Here is a 25,062-nt window from a genome sequence, read left to right on the forward strand (position 1 = left end):
GATGTAGGTGAATGCTGTTGTAGAGGTAAACTCAACAAGAGGGAGAATGAGGCATAAAATAATAAGGAGCTGTGCTCGTCAGAGTTGTTTGCTGCTGACATGGAGGATGTTCAAAGCAGAGCCCGAAAGGAAGAGGGATTCCCTATAGAGACTACTATCCACCAGACACTTCTTTTTCAGATGATGTTGTCTTAATCAGCATCAATCATTAGAACTCCAAAGAGCCTCCTAAGTGAGATCCATAATCATTCTAAAGTGTTTGGCCTAACAATCCACTTTGGAAAAATCAAGTGGGTAAAGAATGGCTACCATGAGAAAGTGTAAATAGTTTGACATATCAAGGAAGGCAGTAGGAGTGAGGATGAACAAGAAAAGCCTTTTTCAGAAAGTGGTATTTTAGCTGGGTCTTGATGCAGATCACAACCCATTCATGTATCTCCACATGTTGTTCATTTCTTCCCATGTTGACTTCATCTGTAGAGATCTAGGTAATTCTTTTTACTTCTTCAACTATGGTCTCCATGCCATTGTCATCCTGTCTTTAAAATCCTCTGGCATCCTTCTTGAGAACTTTGGTATTCATGTTGGACAATTCCTTTAAGTGGACCACATAGTTATTCAACCTTCTCAACTAGTGTCCTCTTCCAATTCACTTTAGATTCACATTGATGTGATCAAGCCTTAAAAGTCATCATCATCATCCTCTACCCAGCAGGCAAAATAAATTCTCTCAAGCATAGGTATGATTGTGTCACTCTCAGCTCAAGAACCTTCTGTGGGTCCCTATCCACATACAGATTCCTTTGATAACATACAAATTACTTAACTTTGTATTTAAAGCCCTTTATAATCTGGCTTTACCCTACCATTCCAGCGTTATTTCATTACTCCCTTCAACTTGTGAGAGGCAGCCATGGCTAGTGGATGGAAAGTTGGCCTTAACCATGCCTGAGTTCAAATTCTATCTCTGATCTATACTGACTACATAACCCTGAGCAAGTCACTTAACTCTCTAGGTAATTCTCTAGAACTTTAATTTGCAGAGAAGATACTGACTGAATTGGAAAAGGGGTTTTCTTCACCTAGATTTCTATTTCAACGAGCTCACAGGTCCAGTACCTCTCCTTTTCACACCCTTTGCATTCCAGCCAAATTGCCCTACATACTGTTCCCCAAATTCAGAATTCCATCTCCCATCTCTTTCTTTCTTATGGGGATTCCCTATCCTTGGAATGAGTAGCTTCCTTGAAAGCTCTGGTTATATGCCATTTACTGATAGCTTTTCCTGATCCCTCTAGTTAGTACTTTTTCCTTCCTTAAATAATAATATATGTAATTATCTGTTTAAATATTGTGTGTTTGCCCTATCTCTAATAGAATGTAAACTTGTTGAGGGCAGGGACAAATAGATAAATAAGATAGAAGTTAAGGACTTGATTAGAACTTTAGGAAAATTAGAGATGATGTACCTCTGATGATTACTGCATGAGGCAGCTATGCATGGCACCTTTATAAAAACTGACCATATATAGAGGCATAAAAACCTCACAGATAAACGCAGAAATGTAGAAATACTTAGCACATCCTTTACTGAGTGCAATGCAATAAAATTATTTTTAGTACAGGATCTTTGAAGAAAGAATTAAAAATGAGAGACTGAATAATAATGATTAGCAGGCAGACTTCAGAAAAACCTGGGAAGACTTACATGAACTGATGCAGAGTGAAATGAGAAGATCCAGAAAACATTGTATACAATAAAAGCAATATTGTATGAAAAAGAATTGTAAATGATTTGGGTATTCTCAGCAATACAATGGTACAAGACAATCCCATAGAACTCATGATGAAACATGGTGGGGTAGAGAAGGAAGAGAAAGAAATGGATTGATAAGAGAGAGGGAGGAAGGTATTCCAAATGGGAGGACCAAAAGTCTGAAAAGTGTGAGACATGGGGTTTAAATGTTGAGACTGAGAGGAAGTTTTCAAACCAGAATAAAAGTATAAGCTCGTAGAAGATGAGTTGAAGAGGCTAAACAAAGTCCATAATGAGACTTCAGATTTTTTCCTAAGTACCTCCCTTGGCCCCCATTCCTCCACTCCTCAAGAAATCCCTAAAATCCATGGAGTGGAGAAAAAATGAAGTGTGTGTAATAGAAATTTATTTTTGCATGGGAAAAAATTAGTTTTTTAATTAACAAAGATTTATTTTCTCTCTCTTCTATCTCCCCCTCCCAACTGAAAACCAAACCAAACCAAAACAAAACCGTTGTAACAAATATGCATAGTCAAATAAAACAAATTCCCAAATTGGCTATGTCCAAAAAATATATGTTTCAATCTACTCCCTGAGTCTGTTACAACTTTGAGAGAAAGTGGGTAGCATGTTTCATCATGAGTTCTCTGTAGAAATGGTTGGTTACTGTATTGATCAGAATTCTTAAGTCTTTTAAAGCTGTTTGAGAATACTCTGACTGCATTCAAGATTCAGTTCAAACACTATTTTCTGTAGAAAGCCTTTTCTATTCATCCAAGATGCTAATGCCCTCCTCAGTAAGATATCTTCCATCTAATCTTTATGCATTTTTGTGTACCTAATTATATACATGCTATGTACTGCATTAGATGCAAACTCCATGAGGACAGGTATTGTTTTTGCTTTTCCTTTGGAACTCTGAAATTTAACATGGTGCCCGAAACATAGTAAGCACTTAATAAATCATTATCAATTGATGGAATAATTAAGACCATTTCCTAGAAAAATTTTAGAAAGACTTCTTAGAATCAAAGAGAGGAATTTTGAAAATTTAAAAAGGCAAATAAAGGTCACCAAGAGCTACCTTGGCTTCATTAAAATAAATAATGCCAGACTAATCTCATTTCTTTTTTTTGTTAGGGTTGCCAAACTGGTACATACATCAGAGGATCCCTATAGTAGTAGTATAACTAGATTTGAGTAAAGCATTTGACAGTCTCTCTTGCTAGTTTTGTGGATGAAATGGAAAGATAGGGGCTGGGGCACTAGTTCTCAAACTGTGAACCTGTGGGTAGTTGTTTTGCTTTTTCAGTGAAGTCTGTGAATCCATAAAAGTGTATTACTGAAATGAGGATCAGTTTTGTTATGTATTTTCTCAATGAAGAGAAAACTAATAGTACGGTGTTTTCAAATGATAAATCGGAGAGGAGTCATGGATTTGCTTACCTGAAATTCCAGATCCTAAATGTGGAAAAATGTACCAATAAAATTAATATAAATGCTAGGTCAATTGAAAAAGCTATATACATATAAAGAGCTCCTGTTATTAAGATTAGTACTAGGGAAGCACTGAGATATTGCAGAAAGCATCTTAGATTTAGAGTCTGAATTTGAACCCAAGCCTTCATAATTCCACCACCTACTCTAGGACCATGTGCAAGTCAATTCCCAAATTGAGCTTCAGCATCAATTGAAATTGCAAATAGAGAGAATAAAGGGAAATGTAAAATGGAGAGAATAAACCTTAAGCTCCCTGCCTCTCAGAGGAACAGGCTTATAAACAACCTTTTGAACTAAAGAAAAGTGAATTGTTTTTAGTAAACTGTTAATAATTCAATAAATGTTTATTAAGATCCCACAGTGTGATAATCATAGTGATAATCTTGGTGAATTAGTTGGATTACACAGCATTCTCAAGTTCTATTCTTAAGAGACTTGGTCAAGGATGTTGTGCAACTCAGGGGCAGGGGTTGGACTAGAAAATAGGTTTTCCAACTCCCATATCTTTCCTTACACTCCATTGTGTTCTAGTCTAGCAGGGTGTTACAAGGTAAAAAGATGATCTAATCTTGAACTGGAAGGGGGCAGGGAGAATAAAAGGAGATCACTAGGAATTGTTTTAAGAGGCTCCTGGGAGGAGTCATCAAAGCGTCCAAAAATCTAGCCAGTATATGTAGAGTGTTGATCAGGGCAGGAGCTGATAGAAATAGTCTGAACATGAACTATGGCCTAACCTGAATCACCAGATCAAAGCTAATGCAAGAGGAAAAAACAATGATTTTCTCCCCTTTCCTTTCTTGCTCTGCAGGGATAATCTAATTGCTTATGTACACTATTCATGCTCTCTTACTACCTATTTCCATCTGACCCTTCTAGGCAGTTGTGGAAGCTTTTCTCTTTTCCCAAATGTTTGCTTTTTCTTTTGGATATTCAGCTATGATAAAGTTGCTGGCCACCAAATAACTCAGGCTGTTGAATATATTATGCACAGATAGTGATAAAGGAAATAGGAGGAATTCCTTCTCTTGCAGACAAATGACATACTAGCCCAGTAAGACTGGGCTGGGGACTGGAGCCCCAAAGTGAAAAGGGAGGATGGAATATTGTTAATTACAGGCATCAGAAAAGTACCTAGGCCTATTTTTATTTCCATTTTTGAAGAAGACCAAAAAGCATCATGCTACAGAGAAAAGTCACTGCAGGTTTAACTTGAGAGGCCTGATTCAACAGGCTTTCCTGATCTTTCTCATTACTTCTAAATCTGAATTTAACCAACATGAAATAAGATGAACATTTCCACATGCAAAGGGCAGGAAAAAAAGAGAATCATATAGGAAAATGACTTCCTTATGAACAGCATGCTTTTCTTTTAAAATATATGAGGTTAAACATGTTTTAAAAGCTCTCTTGCCTGTCTGTTTCTTACTGACTTTATTCTCTTCTATACAGTTTTAAATGGTGCAATGACTCTTTTCTTACCTTTTTTCTTAATTTTTTAATTATTTCTTTATTTTCATTAGCATTGTCACCACCTTCTTTATATCTCCCCCTCAAAATAATCAGAAGAAAGAAAAATTAAATGCTTGTATCATACATATATATTCAAAATATAAAATATAATCTCCACCTTGGGCCTTTCCAAAAATGTATGTTTCATGCTACACATTGAGTTCATCATTTCTCTCCCTGCTTGGATTTTCAAAAAGCCCGTATGGGAGGATAGATACCATGCAACCGCAGTAGCTCAGGTGGATGGCATCAACCTCACGTTACCATAATGATGCTACTGTAACAGACCAGCAATTCTCCTGGTTCTGCACTTGCCCCTGGTGGTTACAGTAGTATATCCAAATGTGAATTACAACTCACACAGACCAGTGAGCAGTCTTTGGCTGATGGCTAGTAGGGATGGGGCACAATGAACCATTCACACTGACACAGGCAGAACTAAGTAATAGACTCTCATAACCCCAGGTAGGTGAATACTGAGTCTAATAACCTCAGCTTCATTAAGAGTAGTAAATACTGATTTTTTTAAAGTTAAAGTTCAAATTCTTTATATCATTAAGCTTAATGTACCTTCAAAGTCTACAATCTCAAGTTTCCTGATTCTCTGAAAGGGCAGAACTAGGAGAATGGGGAAGAGTTTCAGGGAGACAAATTGAAATTTGACATATGTGAAAACTTCCTAGTAATTAGTGCTGTCTCAAAGTGGAATGGGATTTCAACAAAGTAGTGAAGTGACTGATGACTTGTCAGGATTATGCTAGAGAGAATTCCTTTTGTAGTTACAATTTGGCCTGGATAACTGCTGAGTTTCCTTCAAACTCTTATAATCAGAAATCCAGGTGCAATTCGATAATGCTGGAGGTGGTCTGCATTCTCTCATCCACAGTAGAAACTCCTCTACGATGCCCATGAAAAATGATCACATAGTCTCTGTTTGACTATCTCCTACAAGAGGGTTCAAAGTTAGCTAAGTTCACCCCTAAACAGCAATTTAAGTCTCTACAATTTGCCACATTGGCCAATGTGCAAATGCATATTTTCCAAGAAGATGAATAGCTCTAAACCAGGGGTGGGGAACCTTTTCATGGTATTAGTTTAGCTGTAATCAAATAAGGCCACATTCAAGAAACTTCAATTAGATATACTTAAAAATGTACATTATTTTGTAAAAACCTACCCACTATGTACTTAATAATTTCAAAAAATGAAAACTATTAATTTTAAAGTTAACTAAGGGCATATGTGGCATTAAGGCTGCAGGTTCCCCACCCCTGCCCTAGACAATGAAGAATCATAATTTATTCTAAGTCTAGGAGGCATTCCCCTTCATCTACTCATAGTTCTGGTACCAGAGAAGCAGTGTTGTATAGTGGACAGGGAGCTGACCTTGAAACCAGGAAGAGCTGGGTTTAAGATCTGCCTCTGACACATACCAGCTGCGAAACCCTGGGGTAAGTCACCGAACCTCTGAACACTTGGGAAAATCCTCTAAGACTACAAGTTTCAGAGATGATGCCAACCTGTATTAGTAAAGGAAGTTTTCTTCTCTCAGAGTTCCTTATACAAAGTCACGAGTTCCGTCCTCATCCCCATCCTGGTCTTATAACCTCTAGTAATTAAGCCCTCATACATGGTTTCTCCAATTTGAGCGTTGACACAGTACACCAACAGTTCCCTAGCATACTTGACACTCTCTCTAGGATCTGCTTAGTCCTCAGGCCATAGATAATTGGGTTCAAGGTGGGTGGAATGACCAAATAAAAATCAGCAAGTAGCACCTGGGTGTGCAGAGGCACTACACCCTGCCCGAACCACTCCACATAGTGGGATACCATCCCAGTAAGATAGTAAAGCACCATGACCCCTACATGGGAGCCACATGTGCTGAGAGCCTTGAGTTGGGCATCCCTGGAAGAAAGTCTAAACACTGCCTGAAGAATCAAGCTATAGGAGGTGGCAATAAAGGATACATCAGAACCCACAATGATAGAGGAACCAATCAGACTATAAAGGCTGCTGGGCATGTAATCAGCACATGCCAACTTAGCCACAGCCATGTGTTCACAATAGGAATGGGGAACCATGTGGGAGCCACAGAATGGCAGTTGAATCACCATCCAGCTCAGTGGAGTCATGATCAAAACAGCTCTCACCATGATAGCCACGCCAATCCTCAACATCATCTTGGGTGTGAGAATGGTTTGGTAGTGGAGGGGTTTGCAGATGGCCACATAGCGATCAAAAGCCATGGCTAGCAACAGGCCTGTCTCAGCAGCTGTGGCTGCATGGACCACATACATCTGAGCAAAGCAGGCAGTGAATGTGATGATGCCATCACCTGACCAGAAGATGCTCAACATCTTGGGAGCTATAGAGGTCGCCATGATGATGTCAACAGCTGCCAGAATGCACAGGAAATAGTACATGGGCTCATGCAGAGCAGAGTCAACCAAGATCACAGTCAGAATTAGAGTATTCCCTACAAGGGCCATAGCATACATCAAGCTCAATGGAGCTGCCAGCCATAGGTGTGCCCCCTCCAGTCCTGGGATGCCCACAAGGATGAACGAATTACCCAATGTCTGGTTGCAAGGTGATGTCAGCATGACAAGGGAGACTTCTTTCCTGTGGATAAAACCACAAAACTCTTAAGAGGACAGAGAACCCAGATTGGGCTCCTATCTCTCCCCAATGCCACTTCCTACATGATAACTTTTATTCTAGGAGCCCTCAGAGGAAAGTGTTATCAGAAGTTATTTGTAACGCTAGAAGCATTCCCCAATTCTCCATTCAAACTCAGTTTCCTAAAAACCCACACAAACTTTTGCAAGTGGAAAATAGAGCACTTTCAATGAAGACTGTGCCCCAGTACACAAGAGTCCAGTTACATTTTACTTTTCTTCCTCTATATTGAAGGAATTTTTAAAGCTATATTGGGGAAAAGAAGAAGACACACAGAAAGACTGGGCTGTCGCTCAGGAGAGGGAGGGCAGGGATGAGACAATGGTATCTGACAAAGGAGAGAAGACAGAATTGTTCATTTATTATGTGGATCCTTATTTCTCTGCCAAGAAGATCCTTTGTCTTGGGAAAGAGAGAACAAAAATAGATAATTGGCAGCAGATGTCCAAGAAAAGTAAAAGTAAAGAGGTCAAAGGCAGTTGGATGCTGTATTGCTGATTTCAGGTCCTGAGGCTGATCTGAACGATACCCTCAGGGACTAAAAGAACTGGTGGACATGACTTTTGCACAAATATTGGTGATTTCGGAAGATTGCAGAGCACAGGAGAGGTGCTGCCAGGGTGATGAAGGGCCAAGTGGGCTTTGAAAATACTGAGTGTCCCAAAAGTCATTAATGCAGTGATAAATTTAAGAATGCAATAAGACTTTTAGGATGCCTATGCAATATGGGAAAGAGGCACAGTTAGACAACAATTTCTCCGAAAAAGAATCTGGGCACATTAATTCACTAATGTGAAGCAAAACACGTTGGCATTTGAAAAACCTGATGTGCCCTTGGACTACATCAAAAGAGATGTAATTTCTTTATTTTTATTTTTTTTGTGAGGCAATTGTGGTTAAATGACTTGCCAAGGGTAACACAGCTAGTAAGTATGAAGCGTATGAGGTCCTCCTAACTCCAAGTCCAGAGCTCTATCCACTGCACCATCTAGCTGCCCCAAGAGATGTAGTTTCTGAGAATTAAGTGGTTGATAATTCTGCTATTATTCTTCCCTGGTCAGATCCCATCTGGAGAATTGTGTTCATTTCCGAGCACCACCTTGGAGGAAAGAAACTGGTGTGGTATTTATCACCTTTTATTATCAGTGCCAAGCAAAGACCACGGCAGACAGGAGATGTTAGTTGTATTTTAAATTATTGGTTGTATTTTAAATTATTATTGATGAATGAATTTGGGTCTAAAACTAATTTGGCCGATGGTATTAGTCTGTAGAGAGAGGAAGGCAAAAAAGAAGGAAGGGAGAGAGAAAGAAATCAAGGAAGCATTTATTTAGCATCTATTACGTATAAGGCTCTTTGAAAATATTAAATCATTTAATGTTCACAACAACTCTGGGAAGTAGATGCTATTATTATCCCCATTTTACAAGTGAGTAAACTGAGGCAAGCAGAGGTTAAGGGAACTGCTCAGGTTCACACAGCTAGTAAGTGTCTGAGGCCAGATCTGAACACAGATCTTCCTGACTCCAGGCCCAGAGCTCTCTCCACTGTGCAACCTAGCTTCCTAACTGAATAGATGAAATTAATAGGTTTAAAAACTGCAGGAGTTTTTCACATTTTCTTTGTCTGTTTCCAGCAGGGCCCAGCACAAGGTCTTGCATATTATGGGTACTCAATGAACAGAAACAAGAACATATAATTCAAGTCAACCATAAGAGGGTCTATTCAAGGATCTGGGGATATTTAGCCTGGAGAATAGAATTAAGGGAGACACAATCATGGTCTTCAGCTACTTGAAGGGCTGTCATGGGGGGAGGAAGGGAGCAGACTTGTTCTGCTTTGTCCCAAAGGCCAGAACTAGAGGCAGTGGAGGAAGGTGGTGGGGAGCAGAAGAGCTATAGTGAAGCAGGTTTAGAAAAAGCCTCCTAAGAAGTAGAGCTGCTAAAGAATCCTGGGATGTCTAAGGAGGTGGTGAGCTTCCTATCCCTGAAGATCTTCTATCAGAGGCTGGAAAGCCCCATGTCAAAGACGTTGTAGGGGTGATTACTTAATAGAGTGGCATGTTGCCTTAGATGATCTCATAGGTCCCTTTGGACACTGAGGTTATTTCCTATGAAGAACCTCAGAAACTCAGTGGGCTGGGATGACCAGCAGGGTTCAGAGTCTCCTGGCCTATAAGGCATCATGCTAGGAGAGAGAGCCCTGGAGACAAGGCTAGAGGAAAGGTCTTTGGCATAGTCTTTGACCAAAATCACCTTCCTTTTTAAACCTCAATTTGTGGGTGAAAAAGGGAACCTGCTAAGAGATCAACCTTAGTTGAGGACCTGCCTGAAAGGGTCCCTGTTGGCCTGTCTGGGGGCCACAGACCTTGAGTGGAAGGAGGTACCTTCCAATTGTCAAGGACAGTCTGAGTTCTGGGAGTAGGAACAATCCCTAAATCAGTGTTTTGGGGAGCACAAACCCTGGCAGTGAGGGGGAGAGTATGCTGTCATTCTGTCTGCCCCTAGGGAGGGTGACAGTGGTTGGTGACAGGATGCAGGAGGGATATCCTTGAGCCATATGTCTGAGGGCCAGAGCCGCTTGGTTGGAGGAGGGATGTTTTTGATTAGACTCTCTAAAGCCTTGATACTCTGGGTCAGGTCCTCAGTCATCATAAGCTTCTGAACTCCAGAGCAGAGAAAACTGATTTTGTCCCATACTCTCAAAGAGACACCTACCTGAAGTTCCATCCTCCCCACCCCAGGCCCTACCTGCCCTGAAGAAGCCTCCCAGTTCTTTCTCTGAAAGGGGAACAGGAGCGTCTGGGCTGCCCCTTCTCTAGATGAGGAGGATTTATAACCCAGGCTCCTCCTTGGGAATGTGGCGCCCTGGAGTCCCCTTAGGAGACCTGCATCCTCTCCCCATGGAAAAACCTGAGCTTGTGAGCTGTGGAAAATGGGATATCAGAGGCAGCTAGTATAGGAGAAAAGACACTGGTTGTGGAGTCAGAAAACCCAGGCTTAAATGCTGCCTATGTTTATGCCACTAGGTGAGGAGGTGGGCTTGGAGGAGATACTTCTCTTTTCTGGGCCCATTTCCTTCCCTTGTAAAAGGGGGTCATACTATTCTTCCTACCAACCTGGCAGGACTGCTGTGATGAAAGTACTTTCGCAGCTTTAAGAAATGGTTATTGTCAGCACAGAAAACCTGAGATAATTGGTTATCTCCTCTGTCTCTTGTAGAATCATAGATCTAGAGTCAGAATGGACTTCAGAGACCATGGGCTCCAGCCCAGTTCTCCTGATAGATGAGAAAATTGAGATCCAGAGAGGTTAAGTGAATTGTCCTAGGTCTCACAGATAGTGTCAGAGACAGGATTTGAACCCAGGTCCTCTTATTACAGGACCAATACAGAGTTCTTGTGGTCTTGGGCAAGTCATTTAACAGTACAATGAGGCAAATAGCATTGACAGAGACAATAATGAGGAAACTGAATCTCAAAGGGGTTAATACACTATCTACATCATAGAATTGTTATAAGTTCATTTGTATAGCACCTTCAAAGTGCTTTGAACTCTCAAAAAGAATGCATTTAGCTTAGGGTAAAGGCAGCTAGGTGGCTCACTGAATAGAGTTCTAGGCCTGAAGTTAGGGAGACTCATCATCCTGAATACAAGCCTCAGACACTTACTAGCTTTGTGACCCTGAGCAAGTCATTTCTCCCCGTTTGCTTCAGTTTCCTCATCTGCAAAATGAGCTGGAGAAGGAAATGGCAACCCACTCCAGTATCTTGGCCAAGGAAACCCCAAATGGGATCACAAAGAGTCATACATGACTGAAATGACTGAACAACAACAAAGAAGATTAGGGTAATTAAGCACTTTGTCAAAAGCAAGGGCATGACACCTCCAAATTTCTGGTTGGAGAACGCACTCAAAATATGGCCTTATTCCCATGCATTCTATTATTAGAGTAATCACCTGGAATGAGCTCTTGCCTTCAGGATTTGGAGAAGCCCCTCCTGGATTTGCTTCGTACAGACAGCATAGACAATGGAGTTGGGGATGGGTGGAATGAGGAGGTAGAAACTGGTCAGCAGGATGTGAATTTGGGGGAGGGCAATGATGACAAAATCAATGGATCACGGAAGAGACTACAGTGGTGATATAAAAGATCAAAATGGCACAGATATGAGACCCACATGTCCCCAGGGCCTTGAGCTTGGGCTCTGGGGTGGCCAGTCCTAGCACAGCCTGGAAGATCATCACATAGGAGGCTGCGATAGCTAGTGAGTCCAGGATCAGAACAAGGAAGCCAACGCTCAAGCCATAAGGTTGTTGACTTTTGTGTCACCACATGCTAGGGTCACCACTGCCATATGCTCACAGTAGAAATGGGCAGTAATCCAGGCTTGGTAGTGAGGGAGTCTCAGATGGATCATCAAAGGCAAGGGGCAATGTAGGGCACCCCATGCAAAAGGGAAACCAGTCCCATGTGCCCCACCATGCCACAGGTAAGCACTGTAGTGTGAGTGCAGTGGATCATAGATGGCCAGGAGGATGCCCGACTCAACAGTGGCAAGGCAGAGAATGACAAACAAGCATCCAGTCCAACATCACAGGCATCAAACCAGAATATACCCAGCAACTTGGGCATGGTGGAGGTGGAGAGGACCAGGTCAATGACAGCCAACATGCACAGGAAGAGGTACATGGGTTGGTGCAGGCTGCGTTCCACTTTCACCACTGCCAGGATGGACATTTCCCCACCATAGCTACCAAATACATGGAGCCAAAGGGGATGGATAGCCAGATGTGCAAGGGCTCCAGCCCAGGGATGCCAGTCAGCAGGAAAGAGGTGGGGGTGGAGCAGACATCTGAGAAGGGAACGTGGTGGGGATGGGGGGAGGGAGACTTTGCCCCCTACTCCAGTGGAGTTTCCCCCTCTGGAAACTACAGATTGTTGAGTCTTGCTTTCCTACAGAGTAAGCTGGCAGATGCTATATAAAAGAACAGCATGGATCGTTTAACACAGAGAACAAATGTATCTTCTCTTTACACAGAGACAAATATAAGGCAGGCATGATTTTTTTTCCTTTTCTGTAGCAGGCCTATTAATTAATTCCCTATATATCAATACTTCCAAGATTCAAAATTTAATCTATGTGTACTCCATGCACTAATGAATATGTTACACAAAACATTTATGCATTAGGAAACAGCCTTTGTGTCTCTCTCCTCTTTTTCAACCTCCTTTTATGTGTTATCTTCTTCCTCCATTAGAGTCTAAGTTCCTTGAGGACAGCAACTTTCTTTCTTCTTACTTCTATTTTTTATTCCTAGCTCTTGCCACACAGTAAGTGCTTAAACAAATGCTTGTTGAATATTGACTAACTAGCTGTGTCTGGAAATATTGAACACCTGATGACCAACCTTCTGATGATAGGTTTCTTCCAACTCACCTACATTTTTGTATAGACAAATGACATACAGTTCCTCACCAGGCACCTAGTTCATTCTTCACTAGCATAGCCTTCAAGAGACCAATTTATATTCATGCTAAGAGGAGGCGTCCAAAGAGGCTTTTAAGGGAGGACTTTTCCTAAGTAAGTATGTGACAAAGAAAGAATCAAGGGATACAAAATTTAGACAGACTCCAATAAAAGGTATCAACTCTCTTATTTATGTGACTCTTGCTGTGAAAACTTTTCTGAGCAGTTAAGTTCTTTCCAAGTTTTGAGCCTGGATATTGAATGGGAAAACTGATCAATTTCCCATGGAGATGGGTCTTTGAAAAACAAACAGAACCTCTTAATCTGATTTGAAGTCAATCTCTTCCTGTGTATTGATTCCCTACAGCATTCTTCTTAGGTGTTCCCTTCTCCATGGACAATTCCACTACTCTCATTGCTTCATGTTTGAATTATTGCACCAGTCTCCTAATTGGTCTTCATTCTGAGTATACTTTCCCCATAAAAATGACCTTTCCTTTATCATCTCTAAGCAAATGTGAATGAGGATCCAATAAAGGAAAAAAGCAAAAGTGATGTGGTCATGAGAGTAAAAGTAGAAGTAATAATAGAAGGAGGAAATAGACAAGGAATTTACTAAACATTACAAACATAATATGCAACATAATATTATGGGATATATTGACCCCAAATCCCACCTTTCATTTGGATCATAGACCAAATAGAAAGAGAGATCCTATGTACACCAAAATATTTATAGCAGCACTTTTTCTGTTGTAGCAAAGAATTGGAAACAAAGTAGATGTCCATTGATTCAGGAATAGCTAAAAATGTTACAGTACATGAATGCAATGAAACGTTATTATTCCATATGAAATCTATGGTTGGAGGAAAAGTTCATTAGTAGACAAGGCATAGAAAGGATAATGGAGGATAAAATGGCTAATTTTTAGAGTAGTTAAGTGGCAAAGTGGATAGAGTGCCCAGTCTGAGGTCAGAAGCCTGAGTTCAAATCTGATCTCAAATAATTACTAGCTATGTGACCCTGGACAAGCTTCTTAACCTTTGTTTCTTTTAGTTTTTGCATCTGTAAAATGAAGATAATAATAGCATTTACGTTCCAGAATTGTTGTGAGAACCAAATGAGATAATAATTGTAAAGTGCTTAGCACAATGCCTGGCACATAGTAAGCACTATATAAATGTTAGCTATTATTATTATTTTGATTACATAAATTATATTTAAAAGGTTTTACATAAACAAATCCAATGAAACTAAGATTAAAATGGAAACAATGAACTGGGGAAAAATCTTTGCGGTAAGTTTCTTTGGTAAAGGTTTCATTTCCTAGACACATAAGGAGCTGATTCAAATTTGTAAGAATAAAAGGCGATCTTCAATTGATAAATGGTCAAAGATATAAATAGGTAGTGCTCAAGAGAAGATACCTAGGAGGTATAAAGATAAATAGATAGCTATATAGATAGACATTTGAAAAAAGTTCTCCAAATCACTAATAATTAGAGAAATGCAAATTAAAGCCACCCTTAGTTCCCAACTGACACCCACAGCATTGACAAAGACAACAAAAACAAAAAATGACAGATGTTGGAAGGGCTGCTCAAAACAGCACATTAATGCATTATTGGTGGAACTGTGAATGCCAACCATTCTAGAAAACAATTTGGAATTATACATAAAAAGTTACTAAACTTTTCACTTTTTGCCCATTCTTTTGACACAGCTATGCCACCACTTCAGCCTGTAACCCCAAAGAGACCAAAGTAAAATGTCCTAGACATGCAAAAATATTTATAGCAACTCTTTTTGTGTTGGCAAAAACCTGGAAACTAAAGGTTACTCATCAGCTGGGGAATGATTGGACAAACTATGTTATATGAAGGTAGGGTAATACTATTGTGCTATGAGAAATGAGGAAATAGATTATATCAGAGAGACATAAGAAGATTGGTATAACAGCTTCCAAGTGAAGTGAGCAGAGTTAGAAAAACAATACTATAACATTATTTTTAAAAATAGCAATTTTGAAAGCTATAAGAATTCTGTTTGACACAATGATTCCAGAAGATTGATGATGAAGCATGATGTTATGAACCATTAGACTAGAAGCTCTGTGAGGGCAGGGACTATCTTTCTTTTCCTTATTTGCATCCCTGTGTTTAACAGAGTGCTTGACACATAGTAAGTGCTTAATAAATATTTACTGAATTGACCTGAACTTACTCTCCACTTTGTGAGATAGGTGATAGACTCAGATGCAGAATAAGATATATTTTTGGATACAACCAAGGAGGGAATTTGTTATGCGTACTTCTTTCAAGAATTTTATTTTTCTTTTATTTTTTCCTCCAATGGGCTGGGAGAGAAAATAGATTTCTGTTCATTAAAAATTTTAAATTTAATTAAAAAATAATACAAAGAACACAGCAAAACTTATAAGAACTGATGCAAAGTGAAGTCAGCAGAATCAGAAAATAATATGTAAAAAACCTACAATAATGTAAATGGAAATAGCAATACTGAAAATCAAACCTGAATGTTACATAATTATATTGATCAAACTTGACCCCTCAGAATAGTTGAGGAAGTGCCCCACCTTCCCTTTTTTTTCAGAAGTGGGGGACTATGGGTGGTGAACATTTCATATTGCTATCAACCTTGCTTAATAGGTTGTTTAGCTTTATTGAACTGCTATTATTATTATTATTATTATTATTATTATTATTATCATTAATTATAAGAGGATGGCTCTCTGGATAGGAAAAGGCAAAAATGGATTTAGAAATGAAGGTGATATAAAAACAGGAGATATCAATACATTTTTAAAGAACTAGATATGCAAAAACAATGATCAGGAATGCCAAAATTCAGGATGAGCTAAGGTTAGTGATGACTATAGAGGACAACAAGAGGACTGTTTAGGGTACAAGAGGAAGATCAAAGAAGGCAGAGTACCACTGCTCAGACTGGATAAGAATGATTGTTACAAGACAATGGAGATAAGGTAGAACCATTCAACTACTTTTCTTCTGTTTTTGTTTTCTACTAAGGATAGTTTCTGAACTTGGAGGCATAGAATAAAAATGGTTAACAAAGAGTTGAAAATCAAAATATATGAGATGTCAGGAGAGCTCCATTCATTTGATTGGTCATCAGGTTTCAATGAAGATCTCCACATACAGAGCAACCTGGTGGTTATAACTGCTAAGCCACTCTTGCTGATCTTTGAAAAAATGATGAGAAAAAGGAAAGGTATACATGTCCTACTTTTTTTTTTAAAGAAATGGAAGAGGATGGATTCTTCAAACTATCAGATACTGGGCTGGACTGATTCTTGGTAAAAATCTGGAACACATAATTAAAGGTTTGGTTAGTGGATCTTGAGAAAAATAGCAAAAAAGCAAACATGGCTTTATCAAGAACAGATCATGGCAGACTAACCTCGTTAGTCTTTGTCAGACTGGAAAATTGTAGGATGTTATAATATTGTTTCGCTACATCAGGGTTGGGGAACCTGTGGCCTTAAGGCAATATGTGGCCTTCTAGATCCTTAAGTTTGGCCTTTTGACTGAATCTAATTCTAATCCAAATTCTAAGAATTCTAAGAATTTGGATTCAGTCAAAAGACCATACTTAAGGACCTGGAAGACCACAGGTTCCCCACCCCTGCCCTAGATTTTAGCAAAATATTTGATGTGGTCCCTCATGGTATGGTACAGTAGAAAGAGCGCAAGATTTGAAGAGGACCCAAGTTCAAATCACACCTCTAGCTCTTACTACTTACATGATCTTAAGTCACTTACTTGTTCTCTGCCTCGGGTGCCTCACCTAGTTTGACTGGTTGGCCTCTCAGGTGTCTTCTATATCTTCATTTATGACCCACTGGTTCTTTGTAGAAGATGAAGAAATATGGGCTAGATAATAGTAGTTATATGGTTTTGGAACTTCTTGACTAACTGGGTCCAAAGAGTGGTTATTAGTGGTTTAATATTCACTTGGAAGGCAGTCTTTAGCAAGGTACTAAAGGGCTTTCTCCTTAGCCCTACCTATAATCTTTGAAACGTCATTATCTTGGATAAAAATATAGATGTCATGCCTAGCAAAGTGCCAAATTACACAGGAGTAAGAGTTAACATGTTGGATGGCATAGTCAGGATCCCAAAAGATATGAGTAGGCTAGAACAATGGGTCAAATATTAAAAAAGTTAAATTTAACAAAAAGCAAAATAACAGCTTATACTTTATTGCCTAACCATGCCTCCTACATACTGTATTGTTGCGATAAGGTTTTAAAAACACATTTATGTGAGAAAAATCCAAAGTATTTTGGTGGACTGCAAGCTTAGTATAAGTCAACCATATATGACATGGCAGAAGAAGGCTAATGCTAGCTTAAGTTGCATTATGAAAGGTGTAGTGTCTAGAAAACAAAAAGTGAAAAATCTTCCTGTGCTATGCCTGGGTCTGATCACACACTTCTGTTCAGTTCTAGGTGTCCTCCACAATATGGTCTCAATCAGGAGAGTTGAGACATAACTCATTTCTCTCCATCTTTCCAGCCATTACCCTACATGTATTTCATGTATCAGTCAAACTGGTGGCTGATGGCAAGCTATTGGGGAGTATAAACATTCCCCAAGTTTTCTTATCTTATTCATATTGCACCTTGGATTACTGTACTTAGTACAGAGCCTGGAACACAATAAGTGCACGAAGATGCTCTTTTTTTCCTGGTCTCTTCCTTCTTTCCTTCCTTTCTTTCTGTATGTCTAGTTGTCTAGCTATTCTTTCTACCTGGGATGCCTTCTCTCCATCTCCACCTGCCGAAGAATGGAGAAGATTCCAAGAACCAGCTAAAATGCTACCTCAACCATGAATTATATGATTATAGTATAATAGATTTATAACTGGAAAGTACCTCAGAGACCATCTGATCTCTCATTTTACAGAAGAGGTAGCTGAGGGCTAGGTGACACACAGGAAGTGTCAAAGGGAGGATTTGAACCCAAGTCCTCTAACCCCCAAAGCAGTGATCTTTCAACTATAGCATCTTGAATTTATCCATTAGGCTTATCCCATTTGATGGTCAAAAATTTAAAATATTCCGTGAATTCTAGGAAGTGAACAACTGGGAAAAGATTTCATACAAACAAAGAATTGCACAGTGAATGTGTAAAAGGTACAATGAGAGACAAAGCCTTAGATTACATTCATTTTACCAATGCTAGCAGAGATAAGTCTACTGGACTGAGATACAAGATGTACCAGTCTTTTTTTTATTCTAAAGTTTAACAAATACCACAAAAACGAGCATTTCCATACATCAGATAGAAGAGAAAAGATGATTGTATATGAAATTGCATATATTTATTATGCACACACCTTGCTTTTCTATTTATGGATATAATAAACTTAAATAAATTAAAATAATTAAATAATTTAAATAAGAATTTAATAAAGAAATAAATAATTTAATTAAAATAAATTAAATAAAATTAAGGCTATAATACATGCAATGTCCAAAGCTTTCCCTGCTTGTCATTTCCTCCTGGCCTTCTTCTTCTTCTTTTTTTTTTTTCATGAGTCAATCAGTGTTAAGTGACTTGCCCAGGGTCACATGGCTATTAAGTGTCAAGTATCTGAGGCTGGATTTGAACTCAGGTCTTTCTGACTCCAAGGCCGGAGCTGCCCCACTGGCCTTTTTTGTTCTTGTGTATACACACACACACACACACACACACACACACACACACACATAGATATCTAGATATCTATATCTATATACTATATCTATCTATCTATCTATCTATCTATCTATCTATCTATCTATCTATTTATCTATCTACATCATTTTGGACCTTTAGTCCTAAAGCTTCTGTCAGGAGATGGATGGTGTGCTTCATCACCAGTCCTTCACCACCAGACCAACCTGTGGTTGCTAATTGCATTGATCAGAGTTCTTATCTCTTTCAAAGATATTTTTCCTTACAATGCAATTGTGAGTCAATAAAATTGTTCTTCTGGCTCTGCTCACTACACTCTGCATGAGTTCATACAAATCTTCCAACTTTCTTTGAAACCATCCTTTTTATTATTTCTTATAACACAACAATGTTCTATTACAATAATATAAATGATTTAATTAGCCACTCCCCAATTAATGGATACTTCCTTAAGTGTCCAATTATTTGCTGTAAGAAACAGAAATGCTACAGATATTTTTGTATATACTATCTTTTTCCTCTTTCTTAGATCAGTTTGGGTTGAGGATCTGGGAATGCTACTGCTAGGTCAAACAGTATGTACAATTTAGTGACTTTTGGAGCAAAGTTCCAAGCAGTTTTCCAGAATAGCTAGATCAACTTGCCTCTCCACCACCAGTGCATGTGAAAGATAGTGCCTGTTTTCCTACAGTGTTCTCAATAACTGCCATTTTCCTTTTTTTCTTGTCTTTGCCAATCTAATGGATGTGAGGTAGAACCTCAGAGTTCCAGGAACACAGTGACTTTTTCATTGATGCATTCATAATTATAATTTACCTTCAATACCTTCAGTGGACTTATGATCTCATTGATGTGGAAAGTCCCCCAAACAGGATAATTCACATTCATCCATGCCTTCTTACCCTATACTATTCTTGTCCATATCTTCCCATAAATCTTCCATGAGAGTCTACCCAATTCACCAGAGATTTTCCCTTAAGTCTCTTAACAGTACAAGGGTACCAGTGAAATACATAGGCTGTCTTTCTGTTTTCACTCATTCTCATTATACTGCTGGTCCACTTTCTTTTCCAGGCTTATTTCTCTAGGATGATCTTTTATGCTGCCTCTGTGAATGAAACCTCTTTGGTAATGTAAGCTCCCTGTGGGCAGGAATCATTTTATTTGTTGTATTTTTATTCCCCAGGACCAAGGACAGTAGCAGGCACATTATAGGTATTTAATAAATGCTTCTTGATTGATTGGCTGCAGCTCATTATATATCTTTCCATTTCCCTTTAAAGAAGCCACAGTTTTAATTCTTTCAAGATTATGGCTCTATGAGTTGCAGTCCTCTAACATCACTGAAAGAATGTTGGTATTATAAAGAGTTTTTGTTTCAGGAAGGACCTTGAGTTCACTGAAAGTGCTGCACAGGTTTTCAAGTAAAATCCTGCCAGCAGTTGGTGTGGTACAAGAGAGAACGGTGAAAAAAAAAAGGGGAAGGGGAACTGGAGAAAGAAAAGTTGGGCTAGGCGAGGCTGAGTTTAATGCTAAAAGACTAGTTTATTTCAGGTGTTACATGATTATATACACAGCTTTGTACTGTGAGAAATGATCTACAAGTGCTAATTAATAATATAAACAATCTAAGCAGCTAAAGATCCTCATTTTCTCATGAGACAGTAGTTTTAATTCCAAATTTCATATCTATTGTTTTCCCTGACCAGTTGTTAGTATTGTCTGCCTGAGTCAGCCACCTGGCCTCAAGGCTAAGCATGAGTGAGAACTTAGAATCAACAAACCCTAACAAAGGGAGCTAGGGCAAGAGTCATGGGAGCATTTATCCCGAGGCAAACCCCTAACTGACCCCTAAAGTCTATAAAGACTTAGAGATTTTCCATAAGGACTCGGCCCCCTATATCTCCCCCTTTTTTGTTTGTTAATTTAAGTTCATGCAATTGACTCATTATTGGTATGGTGGTAGCATATATGAATCTTAAAAATAATGGGAAACAAAAACAAAAACAAATTAGGCCAATTCCACAGAGGAGCATATGCAAAACCAAGGACATACTCAAAAATGGTGAAAGTTGGTGTAATGTAGACAAGATAATATTTACTATTTTATTTGGGTCAATCCCAGGATGGGGACTATTTTCAATGTTAGAAATAATATCATGAAGGGCATTAATATTGAGGGTAATATTAGAATCGTGCCAGGCTCCCAATAGGAGAGCACGTATCTAGTCTCATGAGGTATTAGGATCTAAAGCATTATAGGGTAGTGGGGTAACGTAAATATATGAATATCTATAATCACATTGCAATAGCAACCTTGTTTTCAAGGTTTCTAACTCATCTCCTAAATACAATACTGATTGCTCTAATAAATTGACTTTATACAATGTATCTCTATCAATAGCTTCTTGTGTTTTAAGTGCTAAGCTTATATTTTTTGCTAAGTCATTTACAAATTATGCAGTTTGAATTTCAGATGGTAGTGCAATAGATGAAACAGTAGTAGATAACAATAAGAGAAGCAACAGTGATTAAACCAGTAATAAGGAGACCAATAAATCATTTTGATTGACTTAAGGAGGAAGTAATAATTTGAGGAGCCTGTTCACCAGAGTTCCGGAACTATTCATTTGAGATGTTAGTAGGGAAAATAGCAAATGATTGTTGTTCTACCAAAAGTACAATATAGTCATTATTATCAAAATACATTGTTTGAGAGTACAATTGACACAAGTAACATTCTATTCAAAAGTAGTATTAGATTGAGTAAAATTTACATATCCATTAGACGAACTGATATTAAATGATGATGCAACAAGAAAAAGACAGGGTTCAGTATTGTTCTTAAATTTTGAAAAACATATAGGTGTCCAGGATGCTAGAGATCTGAGGGTGATTGTAACATTGGTTCTGTCCTGGAGGAAGGGGTATTCTTGGCCTCCAAATATATGGGTGTTATTAGTATATATAGTCCCCAATTTGTCCATATATGTAAGGGGTTGCAACTAGGGTGGAAAAGGAAAATAAGTCCAGTGCTGAGCACTTTGTACATTACACACTTGAGCAGAAAGTAAATCTACCATTGCTAAAAATACAAGTTCAGGAGTCTTCCATCGCTCAATGAGAGAGAGCTTTCACTTGACCCCATGTGGGAAGGTGACTCGGCACTGTAGATTGACTCCTGTGCTTCCCCTAAATCCTCATACTTTGCATTTGAGCTGTGAGTTGTGTTAAACACTCAGACATTTTTCTGTGGTATCCAGACAGGTTTATCAAAGTTTTCTGAAAAAACACAAGCATACCCTCATCCGCTTGCTAGAAATGGATCCGGGCCTCCACATGCTTATTTTTCTCAAGATGTTTTTCAGCTGGAGTGTACCCATCTTTGTTAATATTTAAAAAATTAAAAGTATATAATGTAATAGCCAATAGCCCAGGTACCCCTTTTTTTGTTTAAGAATAGTTTTGATATCTTTGTTTTTGATTATATAGAATGCCTGTGATCAGAGAATGTTATAAAAAGCATAAAAGGAAGAAAGAGTTTTGCTAATGTAAGCAGGAGCATCATCTGTTTTAATTTGTTTAGGTACACCCATAAGTGGGAAGGCTTGTAAAATATGATTGATTACATGTTTAATTGTTCCACCTGTTTGTAAAATGGTAAAAGTGAAAGAAGAAAAGGTATTGTTTATAACATGAATGCAAGAAAGCTTTTACTTTTTTTTAATTTTTCAAAAATTTTTTTTAAGGCAATTGGGGTTAAGTGACTTGCCTAGGGTCACACAGCTAGTAAGTGTTAAGTGGTTGGTCTGAGGCTGGATTTGAACTCAGGTCCTCCTGACTTCAGGGCTGGTGCTCTATCCACTACGCAACCTAACTGCCCCAAGAAAGCTTTTCGAAAGAAGGTATATGAGTTACATCCATTTGTCAAATATGTTTGAGAGAAAGGCCTCTGGGATTAACAGGAAAAGAAGGAGGGTTAATAAAAGTGATATATTTGGAACAGCTTTTTTTAAAAAAAATTATTCTTTATACTATATTTCTAATAGTGCATGGGTTTATTTATTCAAAAATAGTCACAAAATGTTATCCTCTCTATAGTTAAGGTTGCTGCATTGGTAGAATATAGTTAATAAAAGACCTAATAAAAGCTTGATAAAAAGTTAAGTGGTAGCATTTTGGCAAAACTGGAAATGAGAATTAATAGCTTGTTGTATGGTAGGGGTTAGAAGTAGAATTATAGTTGAAAATCAATAATGGCATTTCAGTAAGAGGTCTGGGCAAATTAAAATGTGCTCGTATGTGAGTAATATAAAGAGGATTGGTATGAGACTGAATAAGGGTTTGTAATTGTTGAAAAAGGGAATAGAAATCGAGGGACAATATATGGCTTAATTTTGCTGTTTGTATATATTGACAAACATACATAGAATATTTACTGTCTGACATTACATCAAGAGGTTCAGGAAAAAAAAATTTTGAAAAAGGAGAATCAAAGCAAAAAGTTCTGTCTTCTGGGCAGAGGAAAAGGAAGTTTGAATTACCTTGTAATGGTGTTGTAATAACCAGCTTTTTCACTACTTAAGCTGTCAGTAAAAGCAGTGAGCTTGTGGCATAGGGGTGTATTGTATGATGTTTGGGAAAATTGAAAAATAATTAGTGAAAAAAGATAATATCTTAAGTGAAGGAAGATGATTATTAAGTTTACTCATAAATGCAGAGAGAGCAACTTGGCAATCTTTATGGGAGGCTATTATGGAATCAAGCTGTTGTTTATTGTAGAGCTGATGAATAACGGGAAAAAAATGTCCTGACAATCATAAATTTCTTTTTGACAGTCGTTGAACTAATAATGCTACTATGGTAGTATAGGAAGTAAGTGAACTAGGGAATCAGTGAGGAAGACAAATCCACTCAATTACACCAGCAGCTTGAAATAAGACCACAGTAGGAGAAATAGGTGTGATTAATATAGCTGTTTGTACTTTTCGTGAATTAATTGGGCTTTAGCTATTTTTTATTTTACTAGTTTAAATTCATCTTTTGTTTGAGGTGTAAATATTCTTGGTAAGGTGTCTGAGGGTGGTAAAAAGATTTAATTGATTAGTAGTGATCTGCGAGGCAGGCTGAAGCTAATTACTATCTTTAAGAAATTTTTAAAAATCATTAAGAGTTTTTAAGGAAACTTGCTTAATTTGTAATTTTTGGGGTCTAATTGTACAGTGTGAAACAATATGCTAATAGGATGATTTCTTTTGTAGATTTTCAGGGGGAATTATGAGTCTATGAGTCTAAAGGGCTAGTTAAAGCTCAGGCATTAATAAGGAAAGTTCGCTAGTAGTAGAACAACAACTGTAAAGTATATCATCCCTATAATGAATTATTTTTGCCTGGGAGTATCTCTGTCTAACAGGTTTGATAGTGTTATGAACAAAATTTTGGCACATGGTGGGAAACACTCCTTCTTAAAGGAACACAATAGGGAAATTTCAGATACTGATTTAATGGAGACAACTATATCCAAATTCAAACTCAAAACAAAATTAGTTGTAGTTCCAAGAGCCTTTTGCCTCAAACAGCAAGTTTCACTAATCACAGCTTAAAGCCACATACAGTTAATTTTATTCTCATGGAGTTGCAATAAGTAATAAAGATTTGGTATGACTCACATACATAAGAGATTTCACTTGACATCTTTTTTCCTCAAATTTGATCTTGAACTGATATAAAAGCCAATTATTAGAAATCATTTCTATACATTTGCAAATTCTCAGCAAGCCAAATTAATTGTTTAGGAACTCTATAACACAAATAAGTTCTTTTCTCAGGGCAGATGACCTTGCCTACACAGATGGTTTCCAGGGACCTTGGCAAGTTTATAAAATAAAGGGAATTGCCTTGTGCCCCTCCTTTTCACACACAAATAATTAATTAACAATTTTAGGTTTTAACATTAAAACAGCAACTCCAAATAACTTAATTAACAATCTGGTAATTTTCATAAGTGATAGTCAAATTGTTTTAACTATAAGCCATTCTTTAATTACAGGTAAAGGTGGAAATACCTGATTTTCTAAATGACAGTTATAAAACATTATAAGACAAGATCAGCAGGGCTTAATAAAGTAATTTAACTGGTTTTACACAATTTTCCCACTGTCCGTTAGTTTCTTTTAGTTCACATTTTAATAACATCCAAATTATGAAAAACTGATTGACATAACAATACAAAAGTTTATCAATTGGAAAACAATAATAGATTTTTAAAACTTGAAACAAAGACATTACCAATTAAAATGAACTAAATTATCTTTTGGTTGTGTTCCAATACATAAAAACTTTTTTCCTTTTCATCTGAGGGGAAAAAAATTCACCCTCCTTTCCTCTTTCTCTTTCTGTCTCCCGCATCCCAGCCCCAGCC

The 25,062-nt window shown here is 38.1% G+C and overlaps 1 protein-coding gene and 1 pseudogene across 1 annotated transcript; both read right to left on the reverse strand.

Moving 5' to 3' along the window:
• Nucleotides 1-6,381: 6,381 nt before the first annotated feature.
• LOC110195033 (olfactory receptor 52I1-like) lies at nt 6,382-8,118 on the reverse strand. Its single transcript, XM_078146204.1, has 2 exons — nt 7,977-8,118; nt 6,382-7,412 (listed from the first exon to the last, which is right to left on the reverse strand). Exons 1-2 carry the CDS (start codon nt 8,116-8,118, stop codon nt 6,382-6,384), a joined length of 1,173 nt encoding a protein of 390 aa, XP_078002330.1.
• Nucleotides 8,119-11,402: 3,284 nt separating this feature from the next.
• Nucleotides 11,403-15,558, reverse strand: LOC110195031 (olfactory receptor 52M1-like; annotated as a pseudogene).
• Between the last annotated feature and the right edge of the window lie 9,504 nt (nt 15,559-25,062).

This window comes from Phascolarctos cinereus, unplaced genomic scaffold (assembly GCF_003287225.1).
Source record: "Phascolarctos cinereus isolate Bilbo 61053 unplaced genomic scaffold, phaCin_HiC Scaffold_726;HRSCAF=1367, whole genome shotgun sequence".
In the NCBI taxonomy this organism is placed as follows: Eukaryota; Metazoa; Chordata; class Mammalia; order Diprotodontia; family Phascolarctidae; genus Phascolarctos; species Phascolarctos cinereus.